The following is a 23,469-nucleotide window of genomic DNA, read 5'->3' as shown; positions in this document are numbered from 1 at the left end:
AAAACATTAGGTCCTCCCCACCCTAATGGGGCAGCCATGTTGGACAAAACATTAGGTACACCCCAGATTCTAGTCTGAAGGCCTGCCCAATGGGACCGCCATATTGGACAAAACATTAGCCCCACCCCCCGAATGAGGCAGCCATGTTGTACAAAACATTAGGTACACCTTGGATTATTGTCTGTAGGTCCCCTAATAAAGCAGCCATGTTGGACAAACCATTAGGTACACCCCAGATTCTAGTCTGTAGGCCTGCCCAATGGGACAGCCATGTTGGACAAAACATTAGCCCCACCCCCCAAATGAGGCAGCCATGTTGTACAAAACATTAGGTACACCCTGGATTCTTGTCTGTAGGCCCCCCAATAAGGCGGACATCTTGGACAAAACATTAGGTACACCACGGATTATTTTCCGTATGCACTCTCGATGTAGTGTCCATGTTGGACAAAACATTAGCCCCGCCCCCCAAATGAGGCAGCCATGTTGTACAAAACATTAGGTACACCCTGGATTCTTGTCTGTAGGCCCCCCAATAAGGCGGGCATCTTGGACAAAACATTAAGTACACCACGGATTATTTTCCGTATGCACTCTCGATGTAATGTCCATGTAGGACAAAACATTAGCCCCGCCCCCCAAATGAGGCAGCCATGTTGTACAAAACATTAGGTACACCCTGGATTCTTGTCTGTAGGCCCCCCAATAAGGCGGACATCTTGGACAAAACATTAGGTACTCCACGGATTATTTTCCGTATGCACTCTCGATTTAGTGTCCATGTTGGACAAAACAGGTACACCCCGGATTCTTGTCTGTAGGCATCACCAATGGGGCGGCCATGTTGTACAAAACATTAGGCCCGCCCCAAATGTGACAGTCATGTTGGACAAAACTTTAGGTACAGCCTAGATTGTTGTCTGTAGGCCCCCCAATAAGGCGGACATCTTGGACAAAACATTAGGTACACCACGGATTATTTTCCGTATGCACTCTCGATGTAGTGTCCATGTTGGACAAAACATTAGGTACACCCCGGATTCTTGTCTGTAGGCATCACCAATGGCGCGGCCATGTTGTACAAAACATTAGGCCTGCCCCCAATGTGACAGTCATGTTGGACAAAACTTTAGGTACAGCCTAGATTCTTGTCGGTAGGGCACCCAATAAGGCGGCCATCTTGGACAAAACATTATGTACATTCAGATTCTAGTTTGTAGGCCTGCCCAATGGGACGGCCATGTTGTACAAAACATTAGGTACACCCCAGATTCTTGTCTGTAGACGTCCCCGACGAGGCTTTCCACCTCGCAAGAGTCAGCAGTCCCATTCTCTCCCGTTCTGCATGAATGTTCTAGTTTTGTGGATATGATATTATTGTATACCTACTTTTGTACCCCACTTCTAAAATAATGTACACTTGTTTATATTCTAGAATTTTGCAGAAAGCATCACTTGTACTTCGGGGCATGAAAAAAATGCATGTCGATTTTTCCGACAGAGAGTTGAGTAATATGACGTGAACCAGAGCTGTCATATTATTATTCTAAATAATTAGATCAATTTAAAAGTAGCAATACAATTTAAATACAGTGTTTTCTTTGCTACCTTTGTATTCCAACATGCTGTCTTTCCTCCTCTGAGACATGTTATTGTCCTACACTCTTCTACCATCTTCTGGTATGCTTTGGTGCTGTAACCACCCCCCACCCCTCCCCTTCTGACACCTTTTGATATACACACAAACTCTTACATCTGCTGCACCTCCATCTGGTCTCCACGGTAACAAGATCGCAGAATGGTCTGCCTCTCCGTATCCCACAGGTGTTCCTCAAGGAAGTGGCCAGCTTGCACCGCCCTCTCCAGCAGGGCCTCGTCCCCGAGGACGGCTCCGACACGGGCGTAGGCTGACAGCATCAGACCTGTTGGTATGCGATGATGATGATGATGATGAACATGGTACTTTGCTATATAATATGGCTGCTAAAAATACCACCTCTTATAACCACTCAACACTAGCATAGGTATTTTCCGCACTCTTTGAAGTCTTATCGTCGCGCTCTTTCACTTACGCACTCATTTACTTCATGTTTTTATATCAAAGCCTGAGGGGGGGGGGGCAGTCTGGTCTTCAAAGTGCTGCAGTCGAGGACAGGTGACTAATGGGGAGGTTTTCTTCATTAGAGAAGATGGGGGAAGTATTCTGTCTAATTGGAAAGTTCAGAGGAATACAGGGCCTCATTAGCTCACTAATACAATCTGTCCTGTGATGGATACTGAGTGGGAGGCAAATGAGGAAACCTTTCCCCCCCCCAAATATAAATGAGTCTTTCATGCAACTCGGTCTCTCCACCAAGAAGTCGGTGGATTTTTAATTCTGTATTGTAAGGTTTGGAATAGTTCACGCTGATTTGGTTTGACACAGTCAAAGACACACTATAACCCACAAATGAATGAAACCAAAATCCAGATGTTTTGTTCTCAAATGACATATTTGCGGACATGCAAAAGGTCAGAATCAGGCCTCTTCAAATGTGGACAAAACTGAAGATGGGTGATGACCTGCAGGAAAGAACCGCACAGCCCGGGAATCGAACCGGGGTTGCAAGGTTCGGGCGCTTAACACATTGAGCTAACCATCGCCCCTTAGTGACCTTATTTTTTATTTATTTTTTTATCTTGTCATCAACAAATACTCCAAATAATAAATACAAACCCAATTCCCCAAAAGTTGGGACACTTTACAAATTGTGAATGAAAACTGAATGCAATTATGTGGAAGTGCCAGATTTCAATATTTTGTTGTTGTTTGGTGTTTCTCTGGGCCAGGGGTTCTTTAAAATGGAGTGTGGCAAAGTGGAAACACGTTTTGTGGTCAGACCAATCACAATTCCAAGTTCAGTTTAAACTTTTGACCTGTTCTCTACATTCTATTCTGAATAGAATATTACAATTTGGCACTTCCACTTAATTGCATTCAGTTTTTATTCACAATTTGCATAGTGTCCCAACTTTTTGGAAATTGGGTTTGTAAATAGATAAATGAATAAATAAATAAATAACCTAAAAGGTTGTGAGGATGAGTGGTTCAGATTAATGGATGGATGGATAAAACTAATGCTAAAACTAATAAAAACTCAACGAAAACAAAGCCTTTTCAACAACACTGCTCAAAAATCAATTAAATCTAACTGAATTAAAAAATTAAAAAAATAAAAGAGTCAAAATGAAATAAAAACTAACTATTATGAAAAATCCACAAACTGTTCTATCATTACCATTCCAGGAGGCCAGCATCTTGGTGTCCAGATGTGGGCGTGGCCGCCCCTTCCTCACTTCTGCCATTTTGGCCCGCGCCGAAGCCAAAAGCTCATTGACCGTCTCCACGCTAATGCCAAAGCGCGCAGCTGTTAACTCAGCGGAATAGCGCACGATCAGCACATTCTGTCCCTGCAGCTCCCTGTGAGGGTCCTGGCAGAATACAGAACAGATATGAAGTCATACGGACTGCAGCTGTCGTCTTTATTCCAATTGGCATCAATCCTGACTTCCCCCCGTCATGTTTACCTGCAACACATGCAACGCTTGCGGCAAATTGTGATTGAAAAATGTCCAAACTGTACCATTTTTCCCACCTGCTCAGGCGCAACATTGCCTTGCTCTTTCACGCCATAGTAGTGCATGAAGAGATCTGCTAAGGTGGCGGACCCACTGGAACCCACTGCCACATCGGCCAGCAGCTGTCGAACCTCCGAGGCTGTCCAGACACAGAAAGCCCCTTCGCGCTTTTCGGAGCCCCCTGAAGCCGGGACAGAGTCTGCGTCCTCTGCGCTGTAAAAGCCCCCAGACTGTTGAAAGAAGTCAGCCAGGGAGGCAGGCGGCTATTTAACGACAAGCTCATCTGAAATCAATATATCCCACTCAATCACTTTTAAAAAAAACTCAATATTGTGCCATTCATGTTCACTTATAGTAAAAATACCAACACCCACTTAACTAATAGCAAGTCATTACGTCATAGAACATAAATGCAAGCAAAAAGCAATCTACTTGTTGTGCATTTCATCATTACGATATAATGACATCATTAATATTACAGAGTCTAATCATTGCAGCAGGTGTGGGGTTCATTTCATGGCCTATTTGTTGTAAACTCATTCATCAAGAGGAAAAAAGGTTGACCCTTCGAGGAAAGGTTTAAGAGGAAATATGTAAGGTCACATATTTCCTATGCAACTCCTTGTGGAATTAACAGCTCGTTTGTTAGCTCTGTCAGCAAATTGCATTGCTCTACTTTGGCTAAACGCTCGTGCAGGCAACAAACGATATATATTGGGGCTGTTAGAAAAAATCGGCGATATATCGCGATATTACAGCGCGCAATTCTCGAATCGTTTCGATACGCGGCCGAATCGATTTTTAAACATCCATTTTTTTATGGAAATATTCAACAAAACGTCTTGCTTAGGGTTAGGATTCACACATTAAGCATGGAAGAATGTTATATTAATGGAACATTAAGCCTTAATATTTTATTTCAGTGCTGTTCAAACATGAAACAGACTGCAACCTGTTTGTTAAATGCAGTGGCTCAGTTATAAGCCTGAATTTTCTGATAAATAAATACATTTTCATACAAATCTTACAGTTTACATGTATAAGTTTACTGATAAGTATTTTCTAAATTTGAATAAATAAAAAAAAATCGCAATAGTCAATTTATAGATTCGTATCGGATTAATCCGTATCAAATCGAATCATGACCTATGAATCGTGATACGAATCACTAGGCAATTCACACCCCTAATATATTTAAATACAAATAAATGTACTGCTAAAAATCCTTATTTCTAACATGGAATTTGATGGATGTGTTAGATCAGGGGTGTAAAAAACTCATTTTAATTCATCAGCCACTTTCACCTGAATTTGATCTCAAGTGGGCGGCCTAATAATCTATATAAATAACAACAGGTCAAAATGTTCCTCTTTTTTTTGCAATTAATTGCAAGTACATTCTGAAAATATTCCCAATTATTTTCTTATTGCAGAGTAATCTAAAATGTGTTAACTCAAATGAGGACACATTTTTTGCATCAACTCCTGAGTAACAGCCAAATTTCAGAAAGGCATTTAAGTAGTCGTCAGTTCGCTCTCCAGTGGACAAAATTAGCAACAACAGTTAACTTTAGTGGAGAAAAAAAAAGGTGGTCAGATTGGACCCACTGACAAGCCAGTTCTGACCGCATATTTGACCCCCCTGCTCTAGATAATTATCATACTTGAGTAAGTATTCAATGAACAAACTACTCAAGTACTGAATAACTGTAAGTATTTGTAGTTACATTGGGTAAAACTATCCATGATTCACCTTGTCACTCAAGTCTCTGGAGACGTAAAGCAGTATGTCCTTAGCCACATCCGCAAAAATCTGCTCACCTGATACCTAAAGGGGGGATGCAAACAGCACACAGATGCTTAGTCATGATTTGACATTAACGTAACCTTCAAGCTGCTGTCAGGTGATTTATATGCAGTATGAATGCTGAGGTGGTAGCTACAGCCTCATTATAAATACACACTACAGGCATGTATGAGGTTATTCACATTTGAGCAAGCCAGCATACGTGTGCCCTAATTAACTTTTTATTTTTAATGGTTGCTCCCTCTGGAAATGAGGGCAAAGGCTATTAAAAGTAAATATGGTTCAAAATAAATAACTAAATATTATTGTGCAATGTCGGCATTTCGAGGAATTTGTAAATATATTGAAATAATACAGTGCTGGAAAAAATATATACATTTATTTTGAAAATGTATAAAAATGTTAGTCACTTTGATGTACAATGCCTTGAAAATTATATTTGCCCTCTTCAAGATTTTTGATTAAATGTGTCAGATTATCAAAACAATTCAAGAATATTCCACAAAGAAAGGCTAAGAAAATATAAAAAGCAAACTCTTAGTGTTTGAAATCTAGTTGTTACGTGACATTGTCTGACACATACTATTTAAGTAACCTTTTGACTCAACAAATCTGGCGGTAATCAGGCCTGGGAGGATCGGCCTGTGAAATGGAACTCAGCTTTCTAAAGCTGTGGGGGAGAATCGAACCGTCACAGAAAATGGATGGATGAACGACAAAAACAATGTTGCATTAAAAAAGTAACACACTTGTGTATTTCTTCTCCCCAGGCGACGCCGTACTTTTTCTCAGTGCTCTAATTCCTTGCACACACACACACGGGAACACTGTTGCGCAAGATGCACTGATAGATGCGCCTAAACGTGAGTGAGACGAACAACAAAATAGAAGTGGCTGGTATCTAAAAAAAAAAAAGTAAAGCTGTGTGCAAATTGTGTAACAAATACTTTGCTTATCATAGGAACATTTTAATCTGACACTACCACCGTTGTAGTACGTGAAAGGTTAGTTTGTCTCAGTAACCCGGAATAGGCCACGCCCCCAGACTTCCCTCTCTCCAACCACTTCATCCGGCTCTTCCGAGGGCATCTCGCAGCATTCACAGACGATCTTAAGTCTCTTAGAACACTGTGCAATTTTTATGAACTCGACAAGACAAAAAAAAAAAAAAAAAAAACGACAGTTGGCCGCTTTACCTAAAGTGGGCAATGTAATGTATGGACTCCCTGGGATTTGAACCGTGCCAGCATGTATCACGCTCTGAGGTTCCCCATACAATATGATGGACTGTATCACTTTTTTAATCCACAAAAAGATAAGACACATGGTTTCGCTATTTCATCCACTGGTAGATATGAAATTGTAAATATGGTTAAGTCTTGTTGTAAGTATAACACTGTAAATATGGTTATGCATTGTAAACGTGAAACTGTAAATATGGTTTTGTAAATATGAAAATAAATATGATAATATTGTAAATATGACATTGTAATTGTAAATCTGCGTGATCATTTGCGACGTGGCCATATCACATAACCGCAATTCATATTTTGAATCCGGCACATCAAAATCTTAATCTCGTTTTTTCTGGTTGCTAAGAATTTTTGAACAAATTGGTTTGTTGCGGTCGAGTTTTTTGAACAAAACTGTGCAATTTTTATGAACTCGACAAGACTCCAACCATCACAAAAAAAAAAAAACGACAGTTGGCCGCTGACCTAAAGTGGGCGACGTAATGTATGGACTCCCTGTGATTTGAACCGTGCCAGCGTGTATCACGCCCTGAGGTTCCCCATACAATATGATGGACTGTATCACTTTTTTAATCCACAAAAAGAAAGAAAAATAAGACACATGGTTTCATCCACTGGTGGGTATGAAATTATAAATATGGTTAAGTCTTGTTGTAAATATAACATTGTAAATATGGTTACGCATTGTAAACGTGAAACTGTAAATATGGTTTTGTAAATATGAAACTAAATATGATCACATTGTAAATATGACATTGTAATTTATGGTCAAGTATTTCCATCTGCGTGATAATTTGCGACGTGGCCACATCACATAACCGCAATTCATATTCTGAATCTGAATCAAAATCTTAATCTCGTTTTTTTCTGGTTGCTAAGAAATTTTGAACATGTTCAAAATGTATCTGCGTCATGAAAAACTGTTTGCGAATGTCTTGCAAACTTGGGACGAACCCTGGGAAAAAAAAAAAAAAAAAACATTCGCTACCTGCGCAGACACCCAGATACGGGTTTTAGATTACCACGTAATAAATTGTAAAAGCCTCCAACTATTTTTTTTTAATCGAGTCCCACTACTGACAAACACCACAATTATTCGAGACATATTGACTAAAAAAAAAACAGGTTAAAACAGTCGAGTAAAGACTACACACACACACCTGGAAGGCGGTTATGTAGGCGATGGCAAGCTGGGCCTGGTCATACAACATCTTTTCAAAATGTGGAACGTGCCAATGAGGATCTGTGGAGTAACGATGAAAGCCCTGCGGAAAAAAGAGATGAGGAATTCTGCTTGGCGTTCACGCGGGGGGGGGCTTTTGCGACCATGAATAAACCTGGGCAACGTGGTCGTGGATGCCTCCCAGCGACATCATGCGGAGTGTGTGCAAAGCCATCTGCAGAGCCTCGAGCCCTTCCGAGGTGGAGCCATTCACAGACCAGTAAGACATGAGGAACATCAGATTCACTGGGAGGGGGGCGGGACAAAAGAAGTTGAGAGGTCAAACGCAGAGAGGTGACAACTGGAGCGTCTGTGGTGTCGCCTAACCCGGTGTGGGGAACTTGGGAGCCTCCCTGAAGCCTCCGTACTCTTCCTCATAAGAGTGCGCCAGCTGCTGGAAACAGCGTTGAGCCACATCGGGAGCCAAAGGAGGACTCTCGCCCGGGTTGGCGGCCACGGCCGTGTTTTTTTTCAGCGCCTCGAGGATCCTGTCCCCGTTGGACTCCAAGTTACGGCGGTTATTCTGCCACTGAGGGAATGAGAACAGCAGGCAACATTGAAGCCCGTGTTCAGGATTAGAAACTTATTCCTGTACCTGTTGCATGATTCGGTTAAGGACTGTCTTAAAGCCAGGTCTTCTCCCGTGGTCTGTGGGTGGAAAGTAGGTGCCACCAATGAAAGGTCGGAGGTCAGGAGTTAACCACACACTCATTGGCCATCCACCACCGCCACTTGTTGCCTGGAGATATTGAAACTCCTCAAAACATGCAAAATAATATGCAAATGTTTATAAGAAAAGTGTGCCAAAGTACCTGCACGAATGTCATGTAAACTTTATCCACATCTGGTCTCTCCTCTCGGTCAACTTTAATGCAGATAAAGTTGTCACTGAGCAATTTGCCAGTTTCCTCGTTCTCAAAAGACTCCCTCTCCATGACATGGCACCAGTGGCATGTTGAGTAGCCTACTGATGGTCAAAAGGTTCCGAATGTTTACAATTTCAAATGCATAAGGGGGGAAAAAAAGTATTTTTAATTAATTAGCTTTTTATTTTAAGTTGAAAAAAAAATACCTGATAAAAAGATGGGCTTGTCTTCATTCCGTGCTTTGTCGAAGGCTTCTTGTCCCCACGGATACCTGAGATGAGCTTAACATTAGAGTCCATATATAGCAGACACATTTAAGAAATGCAGACCTGTGTGTGGCTAAGCAGCACTTACCAGTCAACGGGATTGTGCGCATGTTGTAGCAGGTATGGTGACCTCTCCTTGGCTAACCTGTTGGTATGTTTGGGAAGCGTAGATGGTGGCCCTTCTCCCCCTGATGCCATGCTAGTGAAGGGAGATGATCTAGGTACCAAAACATTGCCACAATGTTAGATACAGTATGTTAAGAGAATATATTCTAATTGTAGTGTAAATTTTCCTACTGTTAAATGAGACAATGTGTGCCTAAATGCTAGTAAAAATAATAGCGCTTGGGGAACAGAACTAACCACTGCGTTAAAAAATATGTTCAGTAAACATACGCCTTTCGGCTTCCGTAGCTACGCACCCCGAAGTCCGGAACTCCATTGAGGGAATTGTCATTTATAAATCCTGCTCCTTCAGACAACAATTAAAGCAACCAAAAGTGTCTCTCAGCGGAGATGACAAATTATCAGGTAATTCCCCTAAATTCGGCGAACTTTAAACAAATGTATCCCATCGCTAAGCTTGTTGTTATTGTGTTGGCTAACTAAATTTCACTTTGCAAGAGGTGCCCTGTCACCATGACTTGACATGTCTTGGCCAAACAATTATACAATGCACTCGATTTAAATTCGTTTTTCGTGACAATGCAATCATTCCGAATCAAACTATAAGGCATTGAGATAATAGCTGAAAGTGTTAATCGAAGTACTTTTTACACGTGCTGTCAGGAATCTCTGGCGCGTTATAATGTCTATGATTATATTGTAGTCTCGCGCAGCGTAAGCTGCAGGAAATTCTAAAATATCCTATGTGCACTTGTGCAGTTAGCATTAGCTTATTAGCCGTGCCTCTTTTACCTGAGGAAGTGGAACGTTGTTGACCTGAAGTTTGGTGGGTGGTGGAAACAACACTGTCGGAGGAACGTGCTAGTCCCCGAGTTCTTTTGAGAATGGGTCGTGTGTCTGAGGGCTGCAGTGACAAGACAAGCGGGCTCCACGCGGCTAAATTTGGACGCCAGACGACGCCATATCAGTCTGAGCATCCTAATCCACAGTGTGGCTAATGTGCGGCAAACTAGCGTTGACTGTTTACATAAAAGCTGGCCAAACTTGTAACAGCTCGGCACGAGGAGGCGTTGTTGTATTACCGTAAACGGACACGCGATGTCGCACAATAGCGCTCGAGCACAATACGTGAGAATGACCGTCCATGACCATGACAAATTGACAATTTTATACTGTACATATTTAAAAAAAAATAAATAAATAATAATATTCAGTAAAGTTCTACATTTTGTTTTTAACTTTAAAAAAATACAAATTAAACAATTACAACCCACTTTTTCAATTTTATTGTAAAAATATCAATCTTGTACACGTGTCTTGAACTGGTTTATAAATGAAATACATAAACAATAACCCAATGTTAAATGTTACAAGACTCTGCTATATTTTTATTATATTTCTTGTTACACAGGGTATCATTTTTTTAATGTCACAAGACATCCAACCATAATACTGAGTGCAAATTCAAACAAAGTTTAATGATACAAATATCACACTTTTTGACTTGTTTAAAAATATTTAATTTTATTTGAAATAAATATTATAACAGTTTTTCTAAGTATAAATAAAATGTATACAAAATGTTAAAAAAAATAAAAGAAAAGGAAATAAAAAAGTTGAGTAAACATGTACAGTTTTTTAATGTATGTATTTATTTATTTATTTAAACCTGTTCTTACAGTATATCTACAGGACCCTGGTGTTACAGGATATCATGTGACTAGTTATAAAATTATAATAATACAAAAATATACACTATTGTTAAAAGGTATCACACTATTTATTTAATAAAATATATTAAATATTAAAAGTTGAATGTTACAAGCTATCACGCATTATACATATATATATATATATATATATATATATATATATTAGAGCTGTCAAAAGGTAATTTTTTTTGATCAGATTAATCACATTAGAATTTGGATTAATCTGATTAATCGCTTAACAAAAAAGGCTTTTTTTTATCAACATTTTGTGTAGAGAAAGGGAAAATATATATTTTTTAAAACGTTTAAAAAATAAATTACTAAACTAAGTATTTTAAAATTTGAAACAAATAAAAAATGTTTAAAAAAAAAACACTGAATGTCACAAACTAAGATAAAGTTAAAAAAAAAAAGTTTTGACCTACAATACAAAAAAATATATATTATATTAATTTATTGTTTTAAATCAGTAATTAGAATTTTTTTCACCATCTTTTTTAGTGTGCATATGTAGCGTGGATTATATATACAATTTAAAATTTACTCACTTAAAACTGAATGCTTGCAAAAAAATTCTACATGTGTTTAGCAAGCTACTAAGAGGGAAAAAAGTCCTACAAAATTATAAAATAACAATTTCAGACCCTGTTGTCTCGCGTCTTTATTCTGCTGGGAAATTTCTAGCATGGACTATTACGTGTTGGACGTATCCAAACATGAAATGCACTATTAGGCATTAGCATTGTTTCAACACCCAGATTCCAAATTTAGGGTCATTTTAATGTATAAATGTTTAGGAAGGTCCCTCAGAGATCCAAGCCTTCCTCTTTTTCGGCGCCCCATCACTGATACGTCTCCTTACGCCCTCTTCGCTATTTGGTCTGATGAAGGTGAGCGCAAAACTGCCACATGGGGCAACTCCGCCTTGTTTTAACCACAACCTTTGAGCTGCATCGGCTGAGTGCGAACTCCCAGAATGCCACGCTCTCCTCTTCGGAAAACGTATAAAACCAGGTGAACTTACAGGATGTAAACTGGAGCTTGCTATCGTTGGCTTTGCTGCTTCATTTGTGTCACTAGACATGTGATTCTGTAGATGTAGTGATTCCGGTTCTGAGTGCGAGCTCCGTGTACGTGGTGAGGGGTGGACTGGTGCAGCTGGTGGTTGGATAATGGAAGGAGTGAACGGAAACATGGCCGAAATTGATTTTGGTGGATTGGTATAGAGCAGACCCGTCCTCCTGCGTCTTACTTCACTTTTCGTCCTCCCGTCACCCTCCTGATCTTTTAGATTTGCTGCTTTTTGGAATCTGTCCTCACAGTTCTCCTTGTTACTGAGCTTAATTTTCTTTCTCCTGGACAAAGCGTCTTCAAATTCAATCTCCAGGCGGTTGAACTCCTCGGTTACCCGAGTGACCCGATCAAACTGACTGAGCAAAGCGCTGACGCACGGCAGCAGGTTGTCCAGGAAGTGCTGGACGTCAAACCCTTGCTCGGAAAACGAAGAGTCCTCAGACAGGACGGAGAGGGACGACGACAAAGGGCGTGGGGACGAAAAGGAAGTTGATGAGGATGGCGAGTGAGAAGATGGAAGGGGGGAAAAGAGAGTGGAAAGACGGGATTCCTGGGAGGCTCTGGAAGGAGGAACGTCCATGCCTTCAAACTTCACCCTGTGCCTGAACTACAACAGAAAGCAAACAGCCAGCATCAGTTTGTTAAATGAAGTCGCTACTTAATATTGGGGGGGATACGTCCATCCATTTTCTATATTACGTCCTATATTTTCTATACTTACTTCCTTAGCCTTGGTGAGTCCAATCCAGAGCTTGAGTCTCTTGATGAAGAACTCCACCATCTCATAGTCTTGAGGTTCTGCTGTTGGACGGTAAATGTCTGCTTTCTCGGCCCTTAAACAACAAAACACAGATGAAATCAAAGTAACAACAAATCTAGTAAATAAAAGAGCATTTTGGAATGATAATAATTTGGCAGAAATTCCCCAGGAATGCTGAAAAGCCGAATGCAATGACGTATTTATATTGAAGATGGTCATCCTGTATCGCATGCATTGAGTAATTTCAGGGAAATTATAATGCATTTCCTGATATGATAGTCAGTTGGTATACATGTATATCAGTTAGCATAATGGCCATGGATATATTTGCAATGTACAGTCTGCAGTGGGATTCAAACCCGTGACCTCCTGGTTACTGGAGAGTGCACTTTACCAACTGGTAATGATGATCAGTTATATGTATGGAAGAGGGTGTGGAAAGTTGTAAAATTTCAGTCTGCCATTAAAAATGAATGGGGAAAATTTGATATTTAACGTTGAATTGTGCAAAAACTGTAAGTAATGTGGAATTAGATCATATATAACCAGGAAGGCGTGAAATTTTGAAGCAATTGAAATTTGAACGGTTTAAATTGGATGAATTATGTGGGAGTTGTGTGGAGAATAAAAAGTGTCTGAAATAATAATAATAATAATAAAGGTTAGAAACAACATAAGACATTCCCACAATAATAATGATCTAGCAGTCATTCAAATGTATTTTTGATTTGTTTTGTAACGTGAGAAGCATATCAATCGTATTTAGGTTATGAATATTGTAACGAGCTAAAGCAAAGACAAACACAAAAGATTTGTACCTGTATGCACGAATAAGAACGGCCCCAAAGAGTTTCGCTAAAAGCCAGAATCCTGCCCCCGTCAGCAGTAGTCCATACAGTGGGCCGAGGACCGGGTGGACCCTGCATAATCTTTGGAGGCTGAGCCGGCCACGCAGAATGGACATCAATGACACAAAAACCTGATTCATGGACAAAAAGCCTTCCACTGACCGTGAGAAGAGCTGAAACCAGAGCAGAGAGTCAAGTCTAGTTCTTTTTGGTAATCAATTCTTTTTTCCATTTTTTTTTTTTTACCGTGTTCCCGAGGTGAGTACAGAAGAAAAGCAGTAGCATTAAGAGGAAACTTAAAGTCCACAACTCCTTCCAAGCTCTGCTCAAGACTCTGATGATCACAACCCACCTCCGCACAAATCTTAATGTTCCCAAGAGCTGGAAAACAAAAATGATGAGAGTGTAACAAATATAACGTAAAAAAACACAGATGAGGCCAATACGGAGGACGTGCAGCTTCCAGTTACCTTTAGGACCAGAAGAGTGAGTAAGACCGCCGCACATTGAGATGACTTTGTAGTCAGTTGAGCAGGACCATGGAAGTTGATGAAGCTGTCAGGTTGTGAACGCAGCTAAATCGCAGGAGAGAATCAGATGCACATTAAAGGACCAAAAATGGAATATGTGAAATGTGTGTAGTGAAGAAAACGACAACAACAACAACAATTGTATGGTGCTATAAACAGGATTGATTATTCAAGTACTGTGTAATAAGTAGTATTGGACTTAGGGCTGTGCAATTAATCAATTACAATTTCAATTATTACACTCCACAATTACAAAATCAACATGATCATAAAAAAAAGATTATTAATACTAATTTTGAGTTGCTGAAATTGATACATTTGCACATTTTTTAAATTTAAAAACATAAATTTTGTTTTGTCCAAAAATAACTTGCATAATTATAGTATTTTAAAAATTTGTGATTGCCTTAATATTTTTTTACGTTTAAACATTTTTTTGTTTTGTACCAAATAATAAATGATCGCCCTAATTATGATTTCAATTATAAAAAAAAAAAATTGCGATAAATATTTTAATCGAACAGCCCTAATTGGATTTTATTAAGGACGTTTGATAGCCTGCCACTTTATCTTTCAGACAGACAACATTATGAGTACTTAACTCTTAAGAGGTCACCAATACCAAGTAAAGTTACAACCAGTGCTTTTAATACATACAATTTCTAATCAAACAATGACAGATCATTTTCAAGAAAGACCAATGCATTTTTCTTTAAAATTCTACTAGATCACATTTTTTTCCACTTATTCTTAAAATACATATTTTGTATAAAACGCACAATAAAACCAATATAAATAAATACATACATAAATAAAATAATCAAGTGGCCAGAAAAAAAATCCCAATCAAACTATGTTGTTGTACAAATTATTTCAACTGATACTGGTATCGGCCTCCGTCATGAGACCCGATACCTTGAAATAAGGCACGTATAGATCCGATACCTTAACCTGGTATTGGTGCTCGCATATCCTTAGTAGCCTAATCATGCTTCTGTAGTGAAGAAAGAACCTCCAGATATATTGGATTTGATTGAATGGATTTACTCTATTTTATCTATTTAAAGTGTTTTTTTGTTTTTTTAATAAAAGCAGTAGAAGTCCACATTGTTGTACCCATTAAAGTCAACACAAAAATGTTTTTTTACATTAATATGTTCTATGCTAATTAATACATTTGTGGAACATGAACTAAGCAGCAAAAATCACATGTTTGTCAACCATTCACAGCGCAGCTTCAGAAAACAGGTGAGCTGTGATTGGTCGTTACCTGAGCCCCGAGCAAATATGATGTCAATTTCAGTGGACAACAAGTAATAAAATGGCCGCCCTCTGAGATGGAGGAAAAACGGCTGGATTTTGCCACTTAATTCATATTCCGCAAATGCAATATTCATCAGAAAGCTGTGCATAAAACATATTATTGTAAAGCAAATTTTAGGGTTGACTTCCTGTTTTAAGATCAGAAAAATGTTTTGCTGAACCTAAAAGAAATTGAAAAGAATTTGGACATCTGTCAATAACATCTACAGTAAATGATATATATATATATATATATATATATATATATATATATATATATATATATATATATATATATATATATATATATATATATATGTGTATATATATATATATATGTATATATATATATATATATACATATTATTTATTTTTTCAGTCAACACTTAGTTAATAATTTAGTGGTCCTCACTTTGAAGGAAGAGACAGAAGTCACCGAAGGAGGGAAAAGCAAAAGCTAAGCTAACTGTTAGCTTCTTTGGCAGACTTATTGGTATGTTTGAAGTTATGCCTCAGTATTTTTGACCATATAGTTTGATTGTACATTTACCTGGGAAACACATGAAGTAGCCTGCGAGAGAAAACAGAGGTGAAGCCCGCTTGTCGCTAAAGACAGTGCAGCCAACAGGAGCTGTAGCCAGTGTTTGCCTTGACACAGATACCGAGCCCGCTCACTAGCCATCGACCACAATTCCCCAATCGATATCAGGAGAGCAGAAGTGAGAAGGAAAACCTGTCAATTGAAGTAAAATGAGTTTTAATTTGTGGGAGAGGAATAATAACCCCTGGGTTGGTTTTACCATTAGGACCAGATGGAGGTCTAAGCCTTCATGCGAAGATGGGATGTGGAGCGGATAGATGGAGAGGGAGGAAGTGAATCTTTGTGTCCAATCCAGTTGGATGGACAGACAGAGAAATAAACCAGACTCTCTGTGGTACTGTGTAAAATCCAAAGAGAGGGTTTTGAGCCTAAAGAGATCAAAAATAAATAAATAAAAAGCGGAATTAGCATAAAATGCTAAACATTTTGGGAAATTAGACAGTAAATCGACTTACTGCTTAATGCAAAAGGCTCCCAAGTGAAGTTCAGCCAGGACTCGGTGTGTCGCCACGCTGCTGTTTCCCAGAGTGACCTGCGCCCGGCCCAGTGTGTGTGCGTACATGAGCCGTGGCAACCCCACAAGGTGGAGTAGGCGGTTTTGGTGCAGGTGTGTCACCAATGTGCTGTTCATCCACTGCTCGACATCTAAGCAGCTGTAAATGGCAGAAATGATACCAACCACTCCATTCCTGACAATTGTGCTTTGACTTCCCAGTTCAGAATCGGTCTATAATGCATTGTGCTCACTTTCTGATAGATGCCAGGTTTGGGACACCCATTGGAGCGGAGTGAAGTTGGCGTCTAACAGCAAAGTGCAGCAGCCTTCCTTGCCTTCTTTCTACACTGTCCTGGTAGTTCACCATCAGTACCAGTAACAGAAATAGCAGCTGGAACACACAATGCTTCAAAAGAGATGAAAAAGACAATTAACAAAAAAACAACAACGTATGAAAACGTTCTATTTTAACTATTGCCATAGTACTAAAAACATTTTTTTTTTATGTTTGTTTATGCTAGAGCATATAGAAAGCTTTGATGCAGCCTCTGACATGTGGAGGACGCCTAAAGCAATAGTAGTTATTACAACAACAAAAAACGGCCAGCAGGTGGCAGCAGAGTATAAGAGATCAACCAGGCCCATGCTGCAAAAAGCTCTTTTCCCCACTGATTTAAAGAGATTTGTGACTTATGGTGAAACTTAGCAATATTCTAATATAAAATCCAGGAGTGAAGGGGGTTGCTTCAGTGAAAATAACTGGGAGTGTTAATACAAACATGAATTGCAAAAAAATAAAATAAAAAATTTTCTTTTTTGTTTTCTCACCCTCATGAGTGACCTCAGTGCACGCACTTTCCGAGCCTCCTCCTTAGCCTGCAGCAGTCCGTAGCCGCAAGGCGGTCGAACCTTCCCACCATGTTCTCCAAATGCTCTCACCACTGTGGTCTCCTGGGCTAGTTGGTCCTCCACCTCCGGATCCACAGGCCGCCATACGACAGTGTAGATCAAAGCCTGAATGCAAACCTAAGAGAGGTAGAATATCCGCTAAAGTTTTCAAAAGCATGACCAGCCTGCAGGTGATGACACTGACCTTGAGAGGTTCCAGCAAGAGAGCAGAAGTGAGGAAGGCGGACAGCGCAGATATGAGCCACATGAGAACAACTTTTTTGGAGAAGAGGCTGCCGTAGATTCCGACAAGAGCGAGGCATGCTCCGATCAGCATAGCCAGTAGGGGGTAAATCACACGCAACACCCAGGGAGGAAACAGACGGATGGGCCGTCCTCGGGCGATGCCTAAAGTGAGGAACACGTATGCCGATTTTTAACATTTGACCAATTTGCATCCAGATTGATGGAAATTAGAAAGGATAAGAGTAGGAAAAAATAGAAGAAACTAGGTTAACTGTCGTCGCTCTTGTATTTGTGTCAGTCAACTCTGGTTGCTTCCTAATTGGCTATCATTTTGTTTGTCGTCACAATCACTGATTCCTTGGCTCCCTTAAGGACCTGTGATTGTAAATATTGAATGCATTCAACATTTCCATTTGGCGGCCAAACCATTTTTTGAAGAAGAGCGGGAAGGGCCCAAGTATGACTTTGAAATCACCGAAACAGAGGATCATTGGGCAGGATAATCTTCCAGAGATATCCGAGAATTGTTCCCAAAAACGTATAAATACATTCTATTTTAAATATTGCAATGGTCCCAAAGACGTATTTCTACGTTTTTTTTATTGGGGTGGGTGGGGGGTGGGTATGCTAGAGCATATGCAGATGCAGCCTCTGAACTCAAGAGAAACGCTTCAAGCAATGGTAGTTATGACAAAAACAGCCAGCAGTTGACAGCAGAGTATAAGAGATCAACCAGGGCCATGCTGCAAAAAGCTCTTTTCTACACAGATTTAAACAGATTTGTGAATGTTGATGACACTTAGCTATATTCTAATGCTAATTGCAGCAAAACGGAAACAGATAGAAATGTACATTTGTTTTCCTGATGAAAGAAGAGACTCTAATCTTTCTTTTGGAAGGTTTTTATAGCAATAGAAGACAATATTCTGTGAGCCTTGCAAAATCAGTAAAAATCTAGTAAAACAGCCGGGAGCAAAGGGGGTTGCTTCAGTGAAAATGGCTGGTAGTGAATGAGTTAAGGGAAAGAAAATCCCAAAATTTGGCCAGATTGTCGATATGTGTGTATTATATTTAAGAATGTGTTTTATCAATCCATGGGGTTATTTGTAAATGTTAAAGCAAGGTCATTTTCGGCATTCTATTTGGCACAATAATTAACCAATTTCAAACATGTAAGTACCATTTTGTATTATGTAAGAAAAACTTGTCTGCACCTGTAGGATGCCTGAATGATAAGACATTACTTTTTTGTCCTCTTTTTTACTGGTCACAATTTCATTACAATGGCATCTACAAAATCACCACAGAAAGTCAGAGCAAGTACCCTACTAATTTTTGTAGGACAATTTTTGTTGAGTTAGGTGTGACAGCTGTTTTTAATTAATTATTGGGTGTGGAATCCAAAACTGATTTGTTTTTCTTTATCTCATCAAGTTTTTGAGCCATAGGACCGTTTTCTTTCTTTCTATATTTATTTTTTAAAGAAAGAAATGTGTTTGGATGTTAGCGCTGTACAAATTAAAGCGTTAACGTTGGAGATTAATTTAAATTCATTAAACGTGTAAAAAAAACCACTCAGTTAACTCTTGACTTGGTGGAGTCACATCGACTATAGGTAGTTGAACTATTCTATTCAAGGTTCAGAAGAATCTAAATATACTTTATATTTGATGATTTTACATTAATTCCAAGATTTTACTCAAGTAATTGCGATTAATTCTGGAAAATTTTGAGATTAATTAGTTTTTTTTTTATTCTTGTTTGACAACACTAATGTATGTAACTAAAATACTAAGATGCAACAGTTACAAGCTTTGAAAATAAAAACAAAAAAACTGTTTAAAAGGAAATAGAACAAGGTTGAGAAAAAAAACAGCTTTCATCCTCATAATTTTTACTATGCTAGCTTTTTGTTTACATATATTAAAACTAAGTACTGACTTCAGTTGCTATTGCACAAACAATTTGCCTCATAAACTGCAAATGAAATTGTATAATCAGCTCTTCTTACTACAGTCTTTCTACAGCTAATCAGTGGAATTTTGCTTATCTGGAGGGTAAACTATGGAGAAAAAACATAAAAATCCAACTCAACAGATTTTTTTCTCAAATTATTGTTCCCCAGTATAATGCAAGCGGAAAACTGTCTGAACTTGAAGGATGGTCTGTATAATAAAACATTCTTTCCCACCCAAACTTCTGTACCAATGCGTGTGGTGGAGGAGCATCTTGTCGAGTCAGGAGAAGGACTTGGCAGGAAGGTGCTGGCCACCGAGTCCACCGATAATACAGATGGACATCTGTAGAGTTTCGTCTCGCATTGGGTCGGACCCGAATATGTCTCGAATTTAAGGAACTCCGGCTCATGGAGATATTTATCATCAGCGTGATCCGACCAACTGCCGCACGAAGTGCTCTGACTGAGAAAAGACAAGAATAATACGAGATCATGAAAATAATCTTCTATCAAGTCTTAAATTTCAGTCAGCAGTGAGATGTCGGCCTTACGTGTTTGAGAATGATGAGGTCGTTGTAGGCGAGTCCCGACCGCTGTCTGAGTTGTTTTTGCTGAAATGAAAAGTGTCCTCTGTTCCTTCTTCTATTGACGTCAGAAGATTCTCCTCTGAAAACCATTTATGAAATATAGGTTTTGTGCACTACTAGGACAAATATGTTCTTACCTGACAGGGTCAAAAAGGTTTTCATATTGTGGTTGTGAGCCTGCGGTGGCTTGGCAGTATCTTGATCCTGTGCAGAATCCATAGTGTCATTTTGGAGGGGATGGAGACGGGCATCGGGTGGGTCCGAGGATGAGCATTGGGTCAGGTGCAGTTGCATGTGAGCTTTTTTCCTCCTTAGTTGGCGTGTTGCGCACAACGCAAGCGAGTCCTCGCAGGGGTTGAGGTCTTCAGACTCTTTGAGCAGGCTGTCGCACGAAGCCCAGGAAGGCGCATCAGTCCCTTCCTGACACATGTCATGGGGCTGGGGCACCAAACCCGAAGCAGCCCAGAAGTCCAGGATGCTGGAGTCAAAAGCTTTGCTCTCCAATAACTAAAACAAAATCATCCAAGAATTTGTGATTATTAACTCTTTGACTGCCAAGCATTTTCAGAAAAGGGATGCTGTGGGTGCCAACTGATTTAAGCATTTTCACTGATCTTTCAAGGTCCACAGAAAATTTTGTGTTTGGACTATGGAAACACACATACTACCAAGGCTTTCCTCCACCCGTTTCCAAAAAAAAAAAAAAAAAAACATAGTTAACGACTTTTAACGTCTTTGGCAGCCCTCCTTAGGATTTTACTAAACGTTATTAAACGTTTTTGGCAGTCAAAGAGTTATTAAAACTTGAGTAGCAGGAAAAGTGTGTGTGTGTGTGTATTCTCACGGATGAGGGACTATCTTGGAGTCGGCTAGAGGGTCCAGACAGAGATAAGAAAGATGGTCCTGATAGGTCTGATTGGCCGAGGTAGACGTCCATCTCCACAGAATAACAAACTGGTGAAGAAGGAACTGACACGTCCATCATTACCTGTGTTACAAACATGCATTAATTGTGACCTTTAATCACCAATTCTATCCATTTTCTGACTTCAGGCAAGACATGGTGTATAGTGCTCCGATTGCCAGCCAATCAAACATGCCATATTACATGGTAAGAATAAATAGTAGAAAACCATATGCTGTAGTTACGTAAAAAAGTTTTTTCAACCGAAGAACCAGGCTCGGGTTTGAAGGTCGGGAAAATTGAAACTGTTTCAACTTGTGAATGCTGTTTGTTGATTTTGCACGTTCTGAATTTGGCATCGCAGTGACCTAGTTGCATCGCTGCTCAGAGGTTCTTGTTTCTAATCACAACTAAGGATTTCTTTTGTAGAATTTGCATGTTCTCCTAAAGCTTGTGTGAGTTTTCTCTAAGCACTGCAGCTTCCACCTACATTCCTAACACATGCATGTTAGGCTAATGAAAACAAGTTAGAGTTAGGATGTGAACGTGAGTGTGCATGTTTTTTTTTATTGGGGGGGCGGTCAGTAAGCACTCTAAAAAACAGTTGGGTCAAAAATAACCCAATTCGGGTAAAAAAAAGAAAGAAAAAAGGACTGATCCACCACTTGCGTTAACGTTCTTGTGCAAAACAACCCCCAAAAAATTGGATCGTTTTGTAACAAAACAAAAAAAAAAAACTGGGTTAGTTTGGGGGAGGGGGGGGGGCGTTCTTTTTACAGTTGACGCATACAAAAATACACTCTACAAATAGTTGTGTTAAAATAACCCAAATTAGCCAAAAAGATACTGAGCATGCTATGGGTTATTCATTTAATGCAAATTTCTGGGGCAAAAAGGTTACATTGAATGAATAACCTACAACTCTTGCTTCCTTGACCCCCCCCCCCCCCCCACCAAAAAAAATAGGTTATAGGTTGTTTTGTACAAATCAATCAAAAAAATTGGTTGGTTTGCTTATTTGAACTCACTTTTGGGATTAAATAAATAACCCAAATAGTTTTTGGATTAAATAACCCAAAAATGTTGGGTCAGAAATCACCCAAATTGAGTCAAAAAGGGATGGACCTAATTTTTTGGGTTAAATGATTAAATTAAATTAAATAATAATTAAAGTTGAGTTGTTTTATTGATAATGTAACCCAATTTTTTTGTATTAAATAAATAACCCAAAAATTTGGGTAGATTCCTTTTTGACCTGATTTATCTTATTTCTGACCCAACTTTTTGGGTTATTTGTTGGTTTAGGTTCGTTTATCAACATATAAAACAAACTAAAGTCGCATAAGAAGATTTTAACAATGCTACGTTACCTGACTGTGGGCATTTCTGAACAAAAAGCAGATCAAACACTGAAGAGGAAACAGCAGAACTGCAACAACCATCCCCACAGCAACAGTTTCCATACTGACCAGCAGTTTGGCTGACACTGGCCCACTTACGGAAACACATCAAATGCTAATTGTTTTAATGTTGTCATCACATCCATTTAAACACCCTGATGGTCTTTTTCGGTTCTTACCCGTGTCCCTGGGTGCCCACGGCCCCGTACCACAGGGCACCCAATGCCAGGTAGAAATGCAGAATGAGAGCACTACAGGTAACTCTTTGAGCTCTGGTAAATACACTGTGGATGGGGCGTTCCCATAGCGACAGCCACAGGTGGCGCTCTGCCATTCCAAAAATCAACTGCGATGACAGGATTCGTTGAAATTGGAAAAGCTCTTCAGGACCTGTGAAGAATTATTGTAATATTTTCTTAGTTGACTTGATGTCATTTTTTTTATACTAGGTGAGAGTTAAGTAATCTTACATGAGGCCAGGATTTCTTTCTCCACTGTACCATTCTTTGGATTTTCCACAGAGAGCCAGTCATCCACAAGGAAGAAGAACATGTGGTCTGTCACAGGGTCCCAGACCACCACATGCTGAACATACCAGGACGGGTCCAAACCTACATTCAATTTTAACGTAAAAAAAAACCAAAAAGGTCCATAACTGTCCAGAATTGCTTTAAAATCAGAACAGGCTAGCATTCAGGAACAAAAATGTTCCACTGTATTTCTAATCTCATCACGTACCTGTATTGTCATGCCACATCCGAATTTTCCAAACTTCCCCCAAGCTGACGTCTGTTTCTAAGTGAAACTGGTCGAGGCTGCAACGTTGAAAAGCTCCATCTCTTTGCAGATGCCGAGAGCCGCTCTTGTTTACACCATACAGACTGATGCCAACATGTGCTGTGGTGCCTGATGGGTAGCAATAGACGAAATTTCATGAAGCACTTGTGATATTTTTTGACTCCTCTAGATGGCAGTCTTGGGTTAAAGATGCAGTGGGAATGTAATC

At 39.5% G+C, this 23,469-nt stretch overlaps 2 protein-coding genes across 3 annotated transcripts in view; both read right to left on the bottom strand.

Moving 5' to 3' along the window:
• Window positions 1-10,278, bottom strand: part of spata20 (spermatogenesis associated 20) — a 45,001-nt gene extending 34,723 nt beyond the window's left edge. For both annotated transcript variants that reach the window (XR_013289262.1, XM_077551302.1), the window contains exons 1-12: window positions 9,951-10,278; window positions 9,121-9,249; window positions 8,973-9,037; window positions 8,713-8,867; window positions 8,496-8,639; window positions 8,228-8,429; window positions 8,016-8,146; window positions 7,839-7,943; window positions 5,372-5,446; window positions 3,636-3,848; window positions 3,279-3,471; window positions 1,754-1,922 (exon numbers count right to left, since the gene is read on the bottom strand). Coding sequence is in view for 1 of the 2 variants with exons in the window: in XM_077551302.1 (XP_077407428.1) it covers window positions 1,754-1,922; window positions 3,279-3,471; window positions 3,636-3,848; window positions 5,372-5,446; window positions 7,839-7,943; window positions 8,016-8,146; window positions 8,228-8,429; window positions 8,496-8,639; window positions 8,713-8,867; window positions 8,973-9,037; window positions 9,121-9,249; window positions 9,951-10,135 (1,766 nt within the window). In the remaining variant the exon portion in view is untranslated. The remainder of the gene's footprint in view (window positions 1-1,753; window positions 1,923-3,278; window positions 3,472-3,635; window positions 3,849-5,371; window positions 5,447-7,838; window positions 7,944-8,015; window positions 8,147-8,227; window positions 8,430-8,495; window positions 8,640-8,712; window positions 8,868-8,972; window positions 9,038-9,120; window positions 9,250-9,950) is intronic.
• A 766-nt stretch (window positions 10,279-11,044) lies between these two features.
• The window catches only part of pkd1b (polycystic kidney disease 1b), a 30,005-nt gene continuing 17,580 nt past the window's right edge, over window positions 11,045-23,469 (bottom strand). The window contains 19 exon segments of the mRNA XM_077549776.1: window positions 11,045-12,551; window positions 12,666-12,777; window positions 13,523-13,725; window positions 13,799-13,933; window positions 14,023-14,127; window positions 15,935-16,117; window positions 16,185-16,353; window positions 16,441-16,638; window positions 16,733-16,887; window positions 17,310-17,507; window positions 17,575-17,777; window positions 19,821-20,035; window positions 20,124-20,238; window positions 20,297-20,666; window positions 21,004-21,147; window positions 22,434-22,557; window positions 22,643-22,853; window positions 22,934-23,074; window positions 23,202-23,369. Of these exon segments, the coding sequence (XP_077405902.1) occupies window positions 11,664-12,551; window positions 12,666-12,777; window positions 13,523-13,725; window positions 13,799-13,933; window positions 14,023-14,127; window positions 15,935-16,117; window positions 16,185-16,353; window positions 16,441-16,638; window positions 16,733-16,887; window positions 17,310-17,507; window positions 17,575-17,777; window positions 19,821-20,035; window positions 20,124-20,238; window positions 20,297-20,666; window positions 21,004-21,147; window positions 22,434-22,557; window positions 22,643-22,853; window positions 22,934-23,074; window positions 23,202-23,369 (4,037 nt within the window). The 3' untranslated portion in view covers window positions 11,045-11,663.

The sequence above is a fragment of the Vanacampus margaritifer genome, chromosome 18 (genome assembly GCF_051991255.1).
Source record: "Vanacampus margaritifer isolate UIUO_Vmar chromosome 18, RoL_Vmar_1.0, whole genome shotgun sequence".
NCBI lineage: Eukaryota > Metazoa > Chordata > Actinopteri > Syngnathiformes > Syngnathidae > Vanacampus > Vanacampus margaritifer.
Note: the sequence above shows the minus strand (reverse complement) of the source record. Positions and strands in the feature narration are given on the sequence as shown.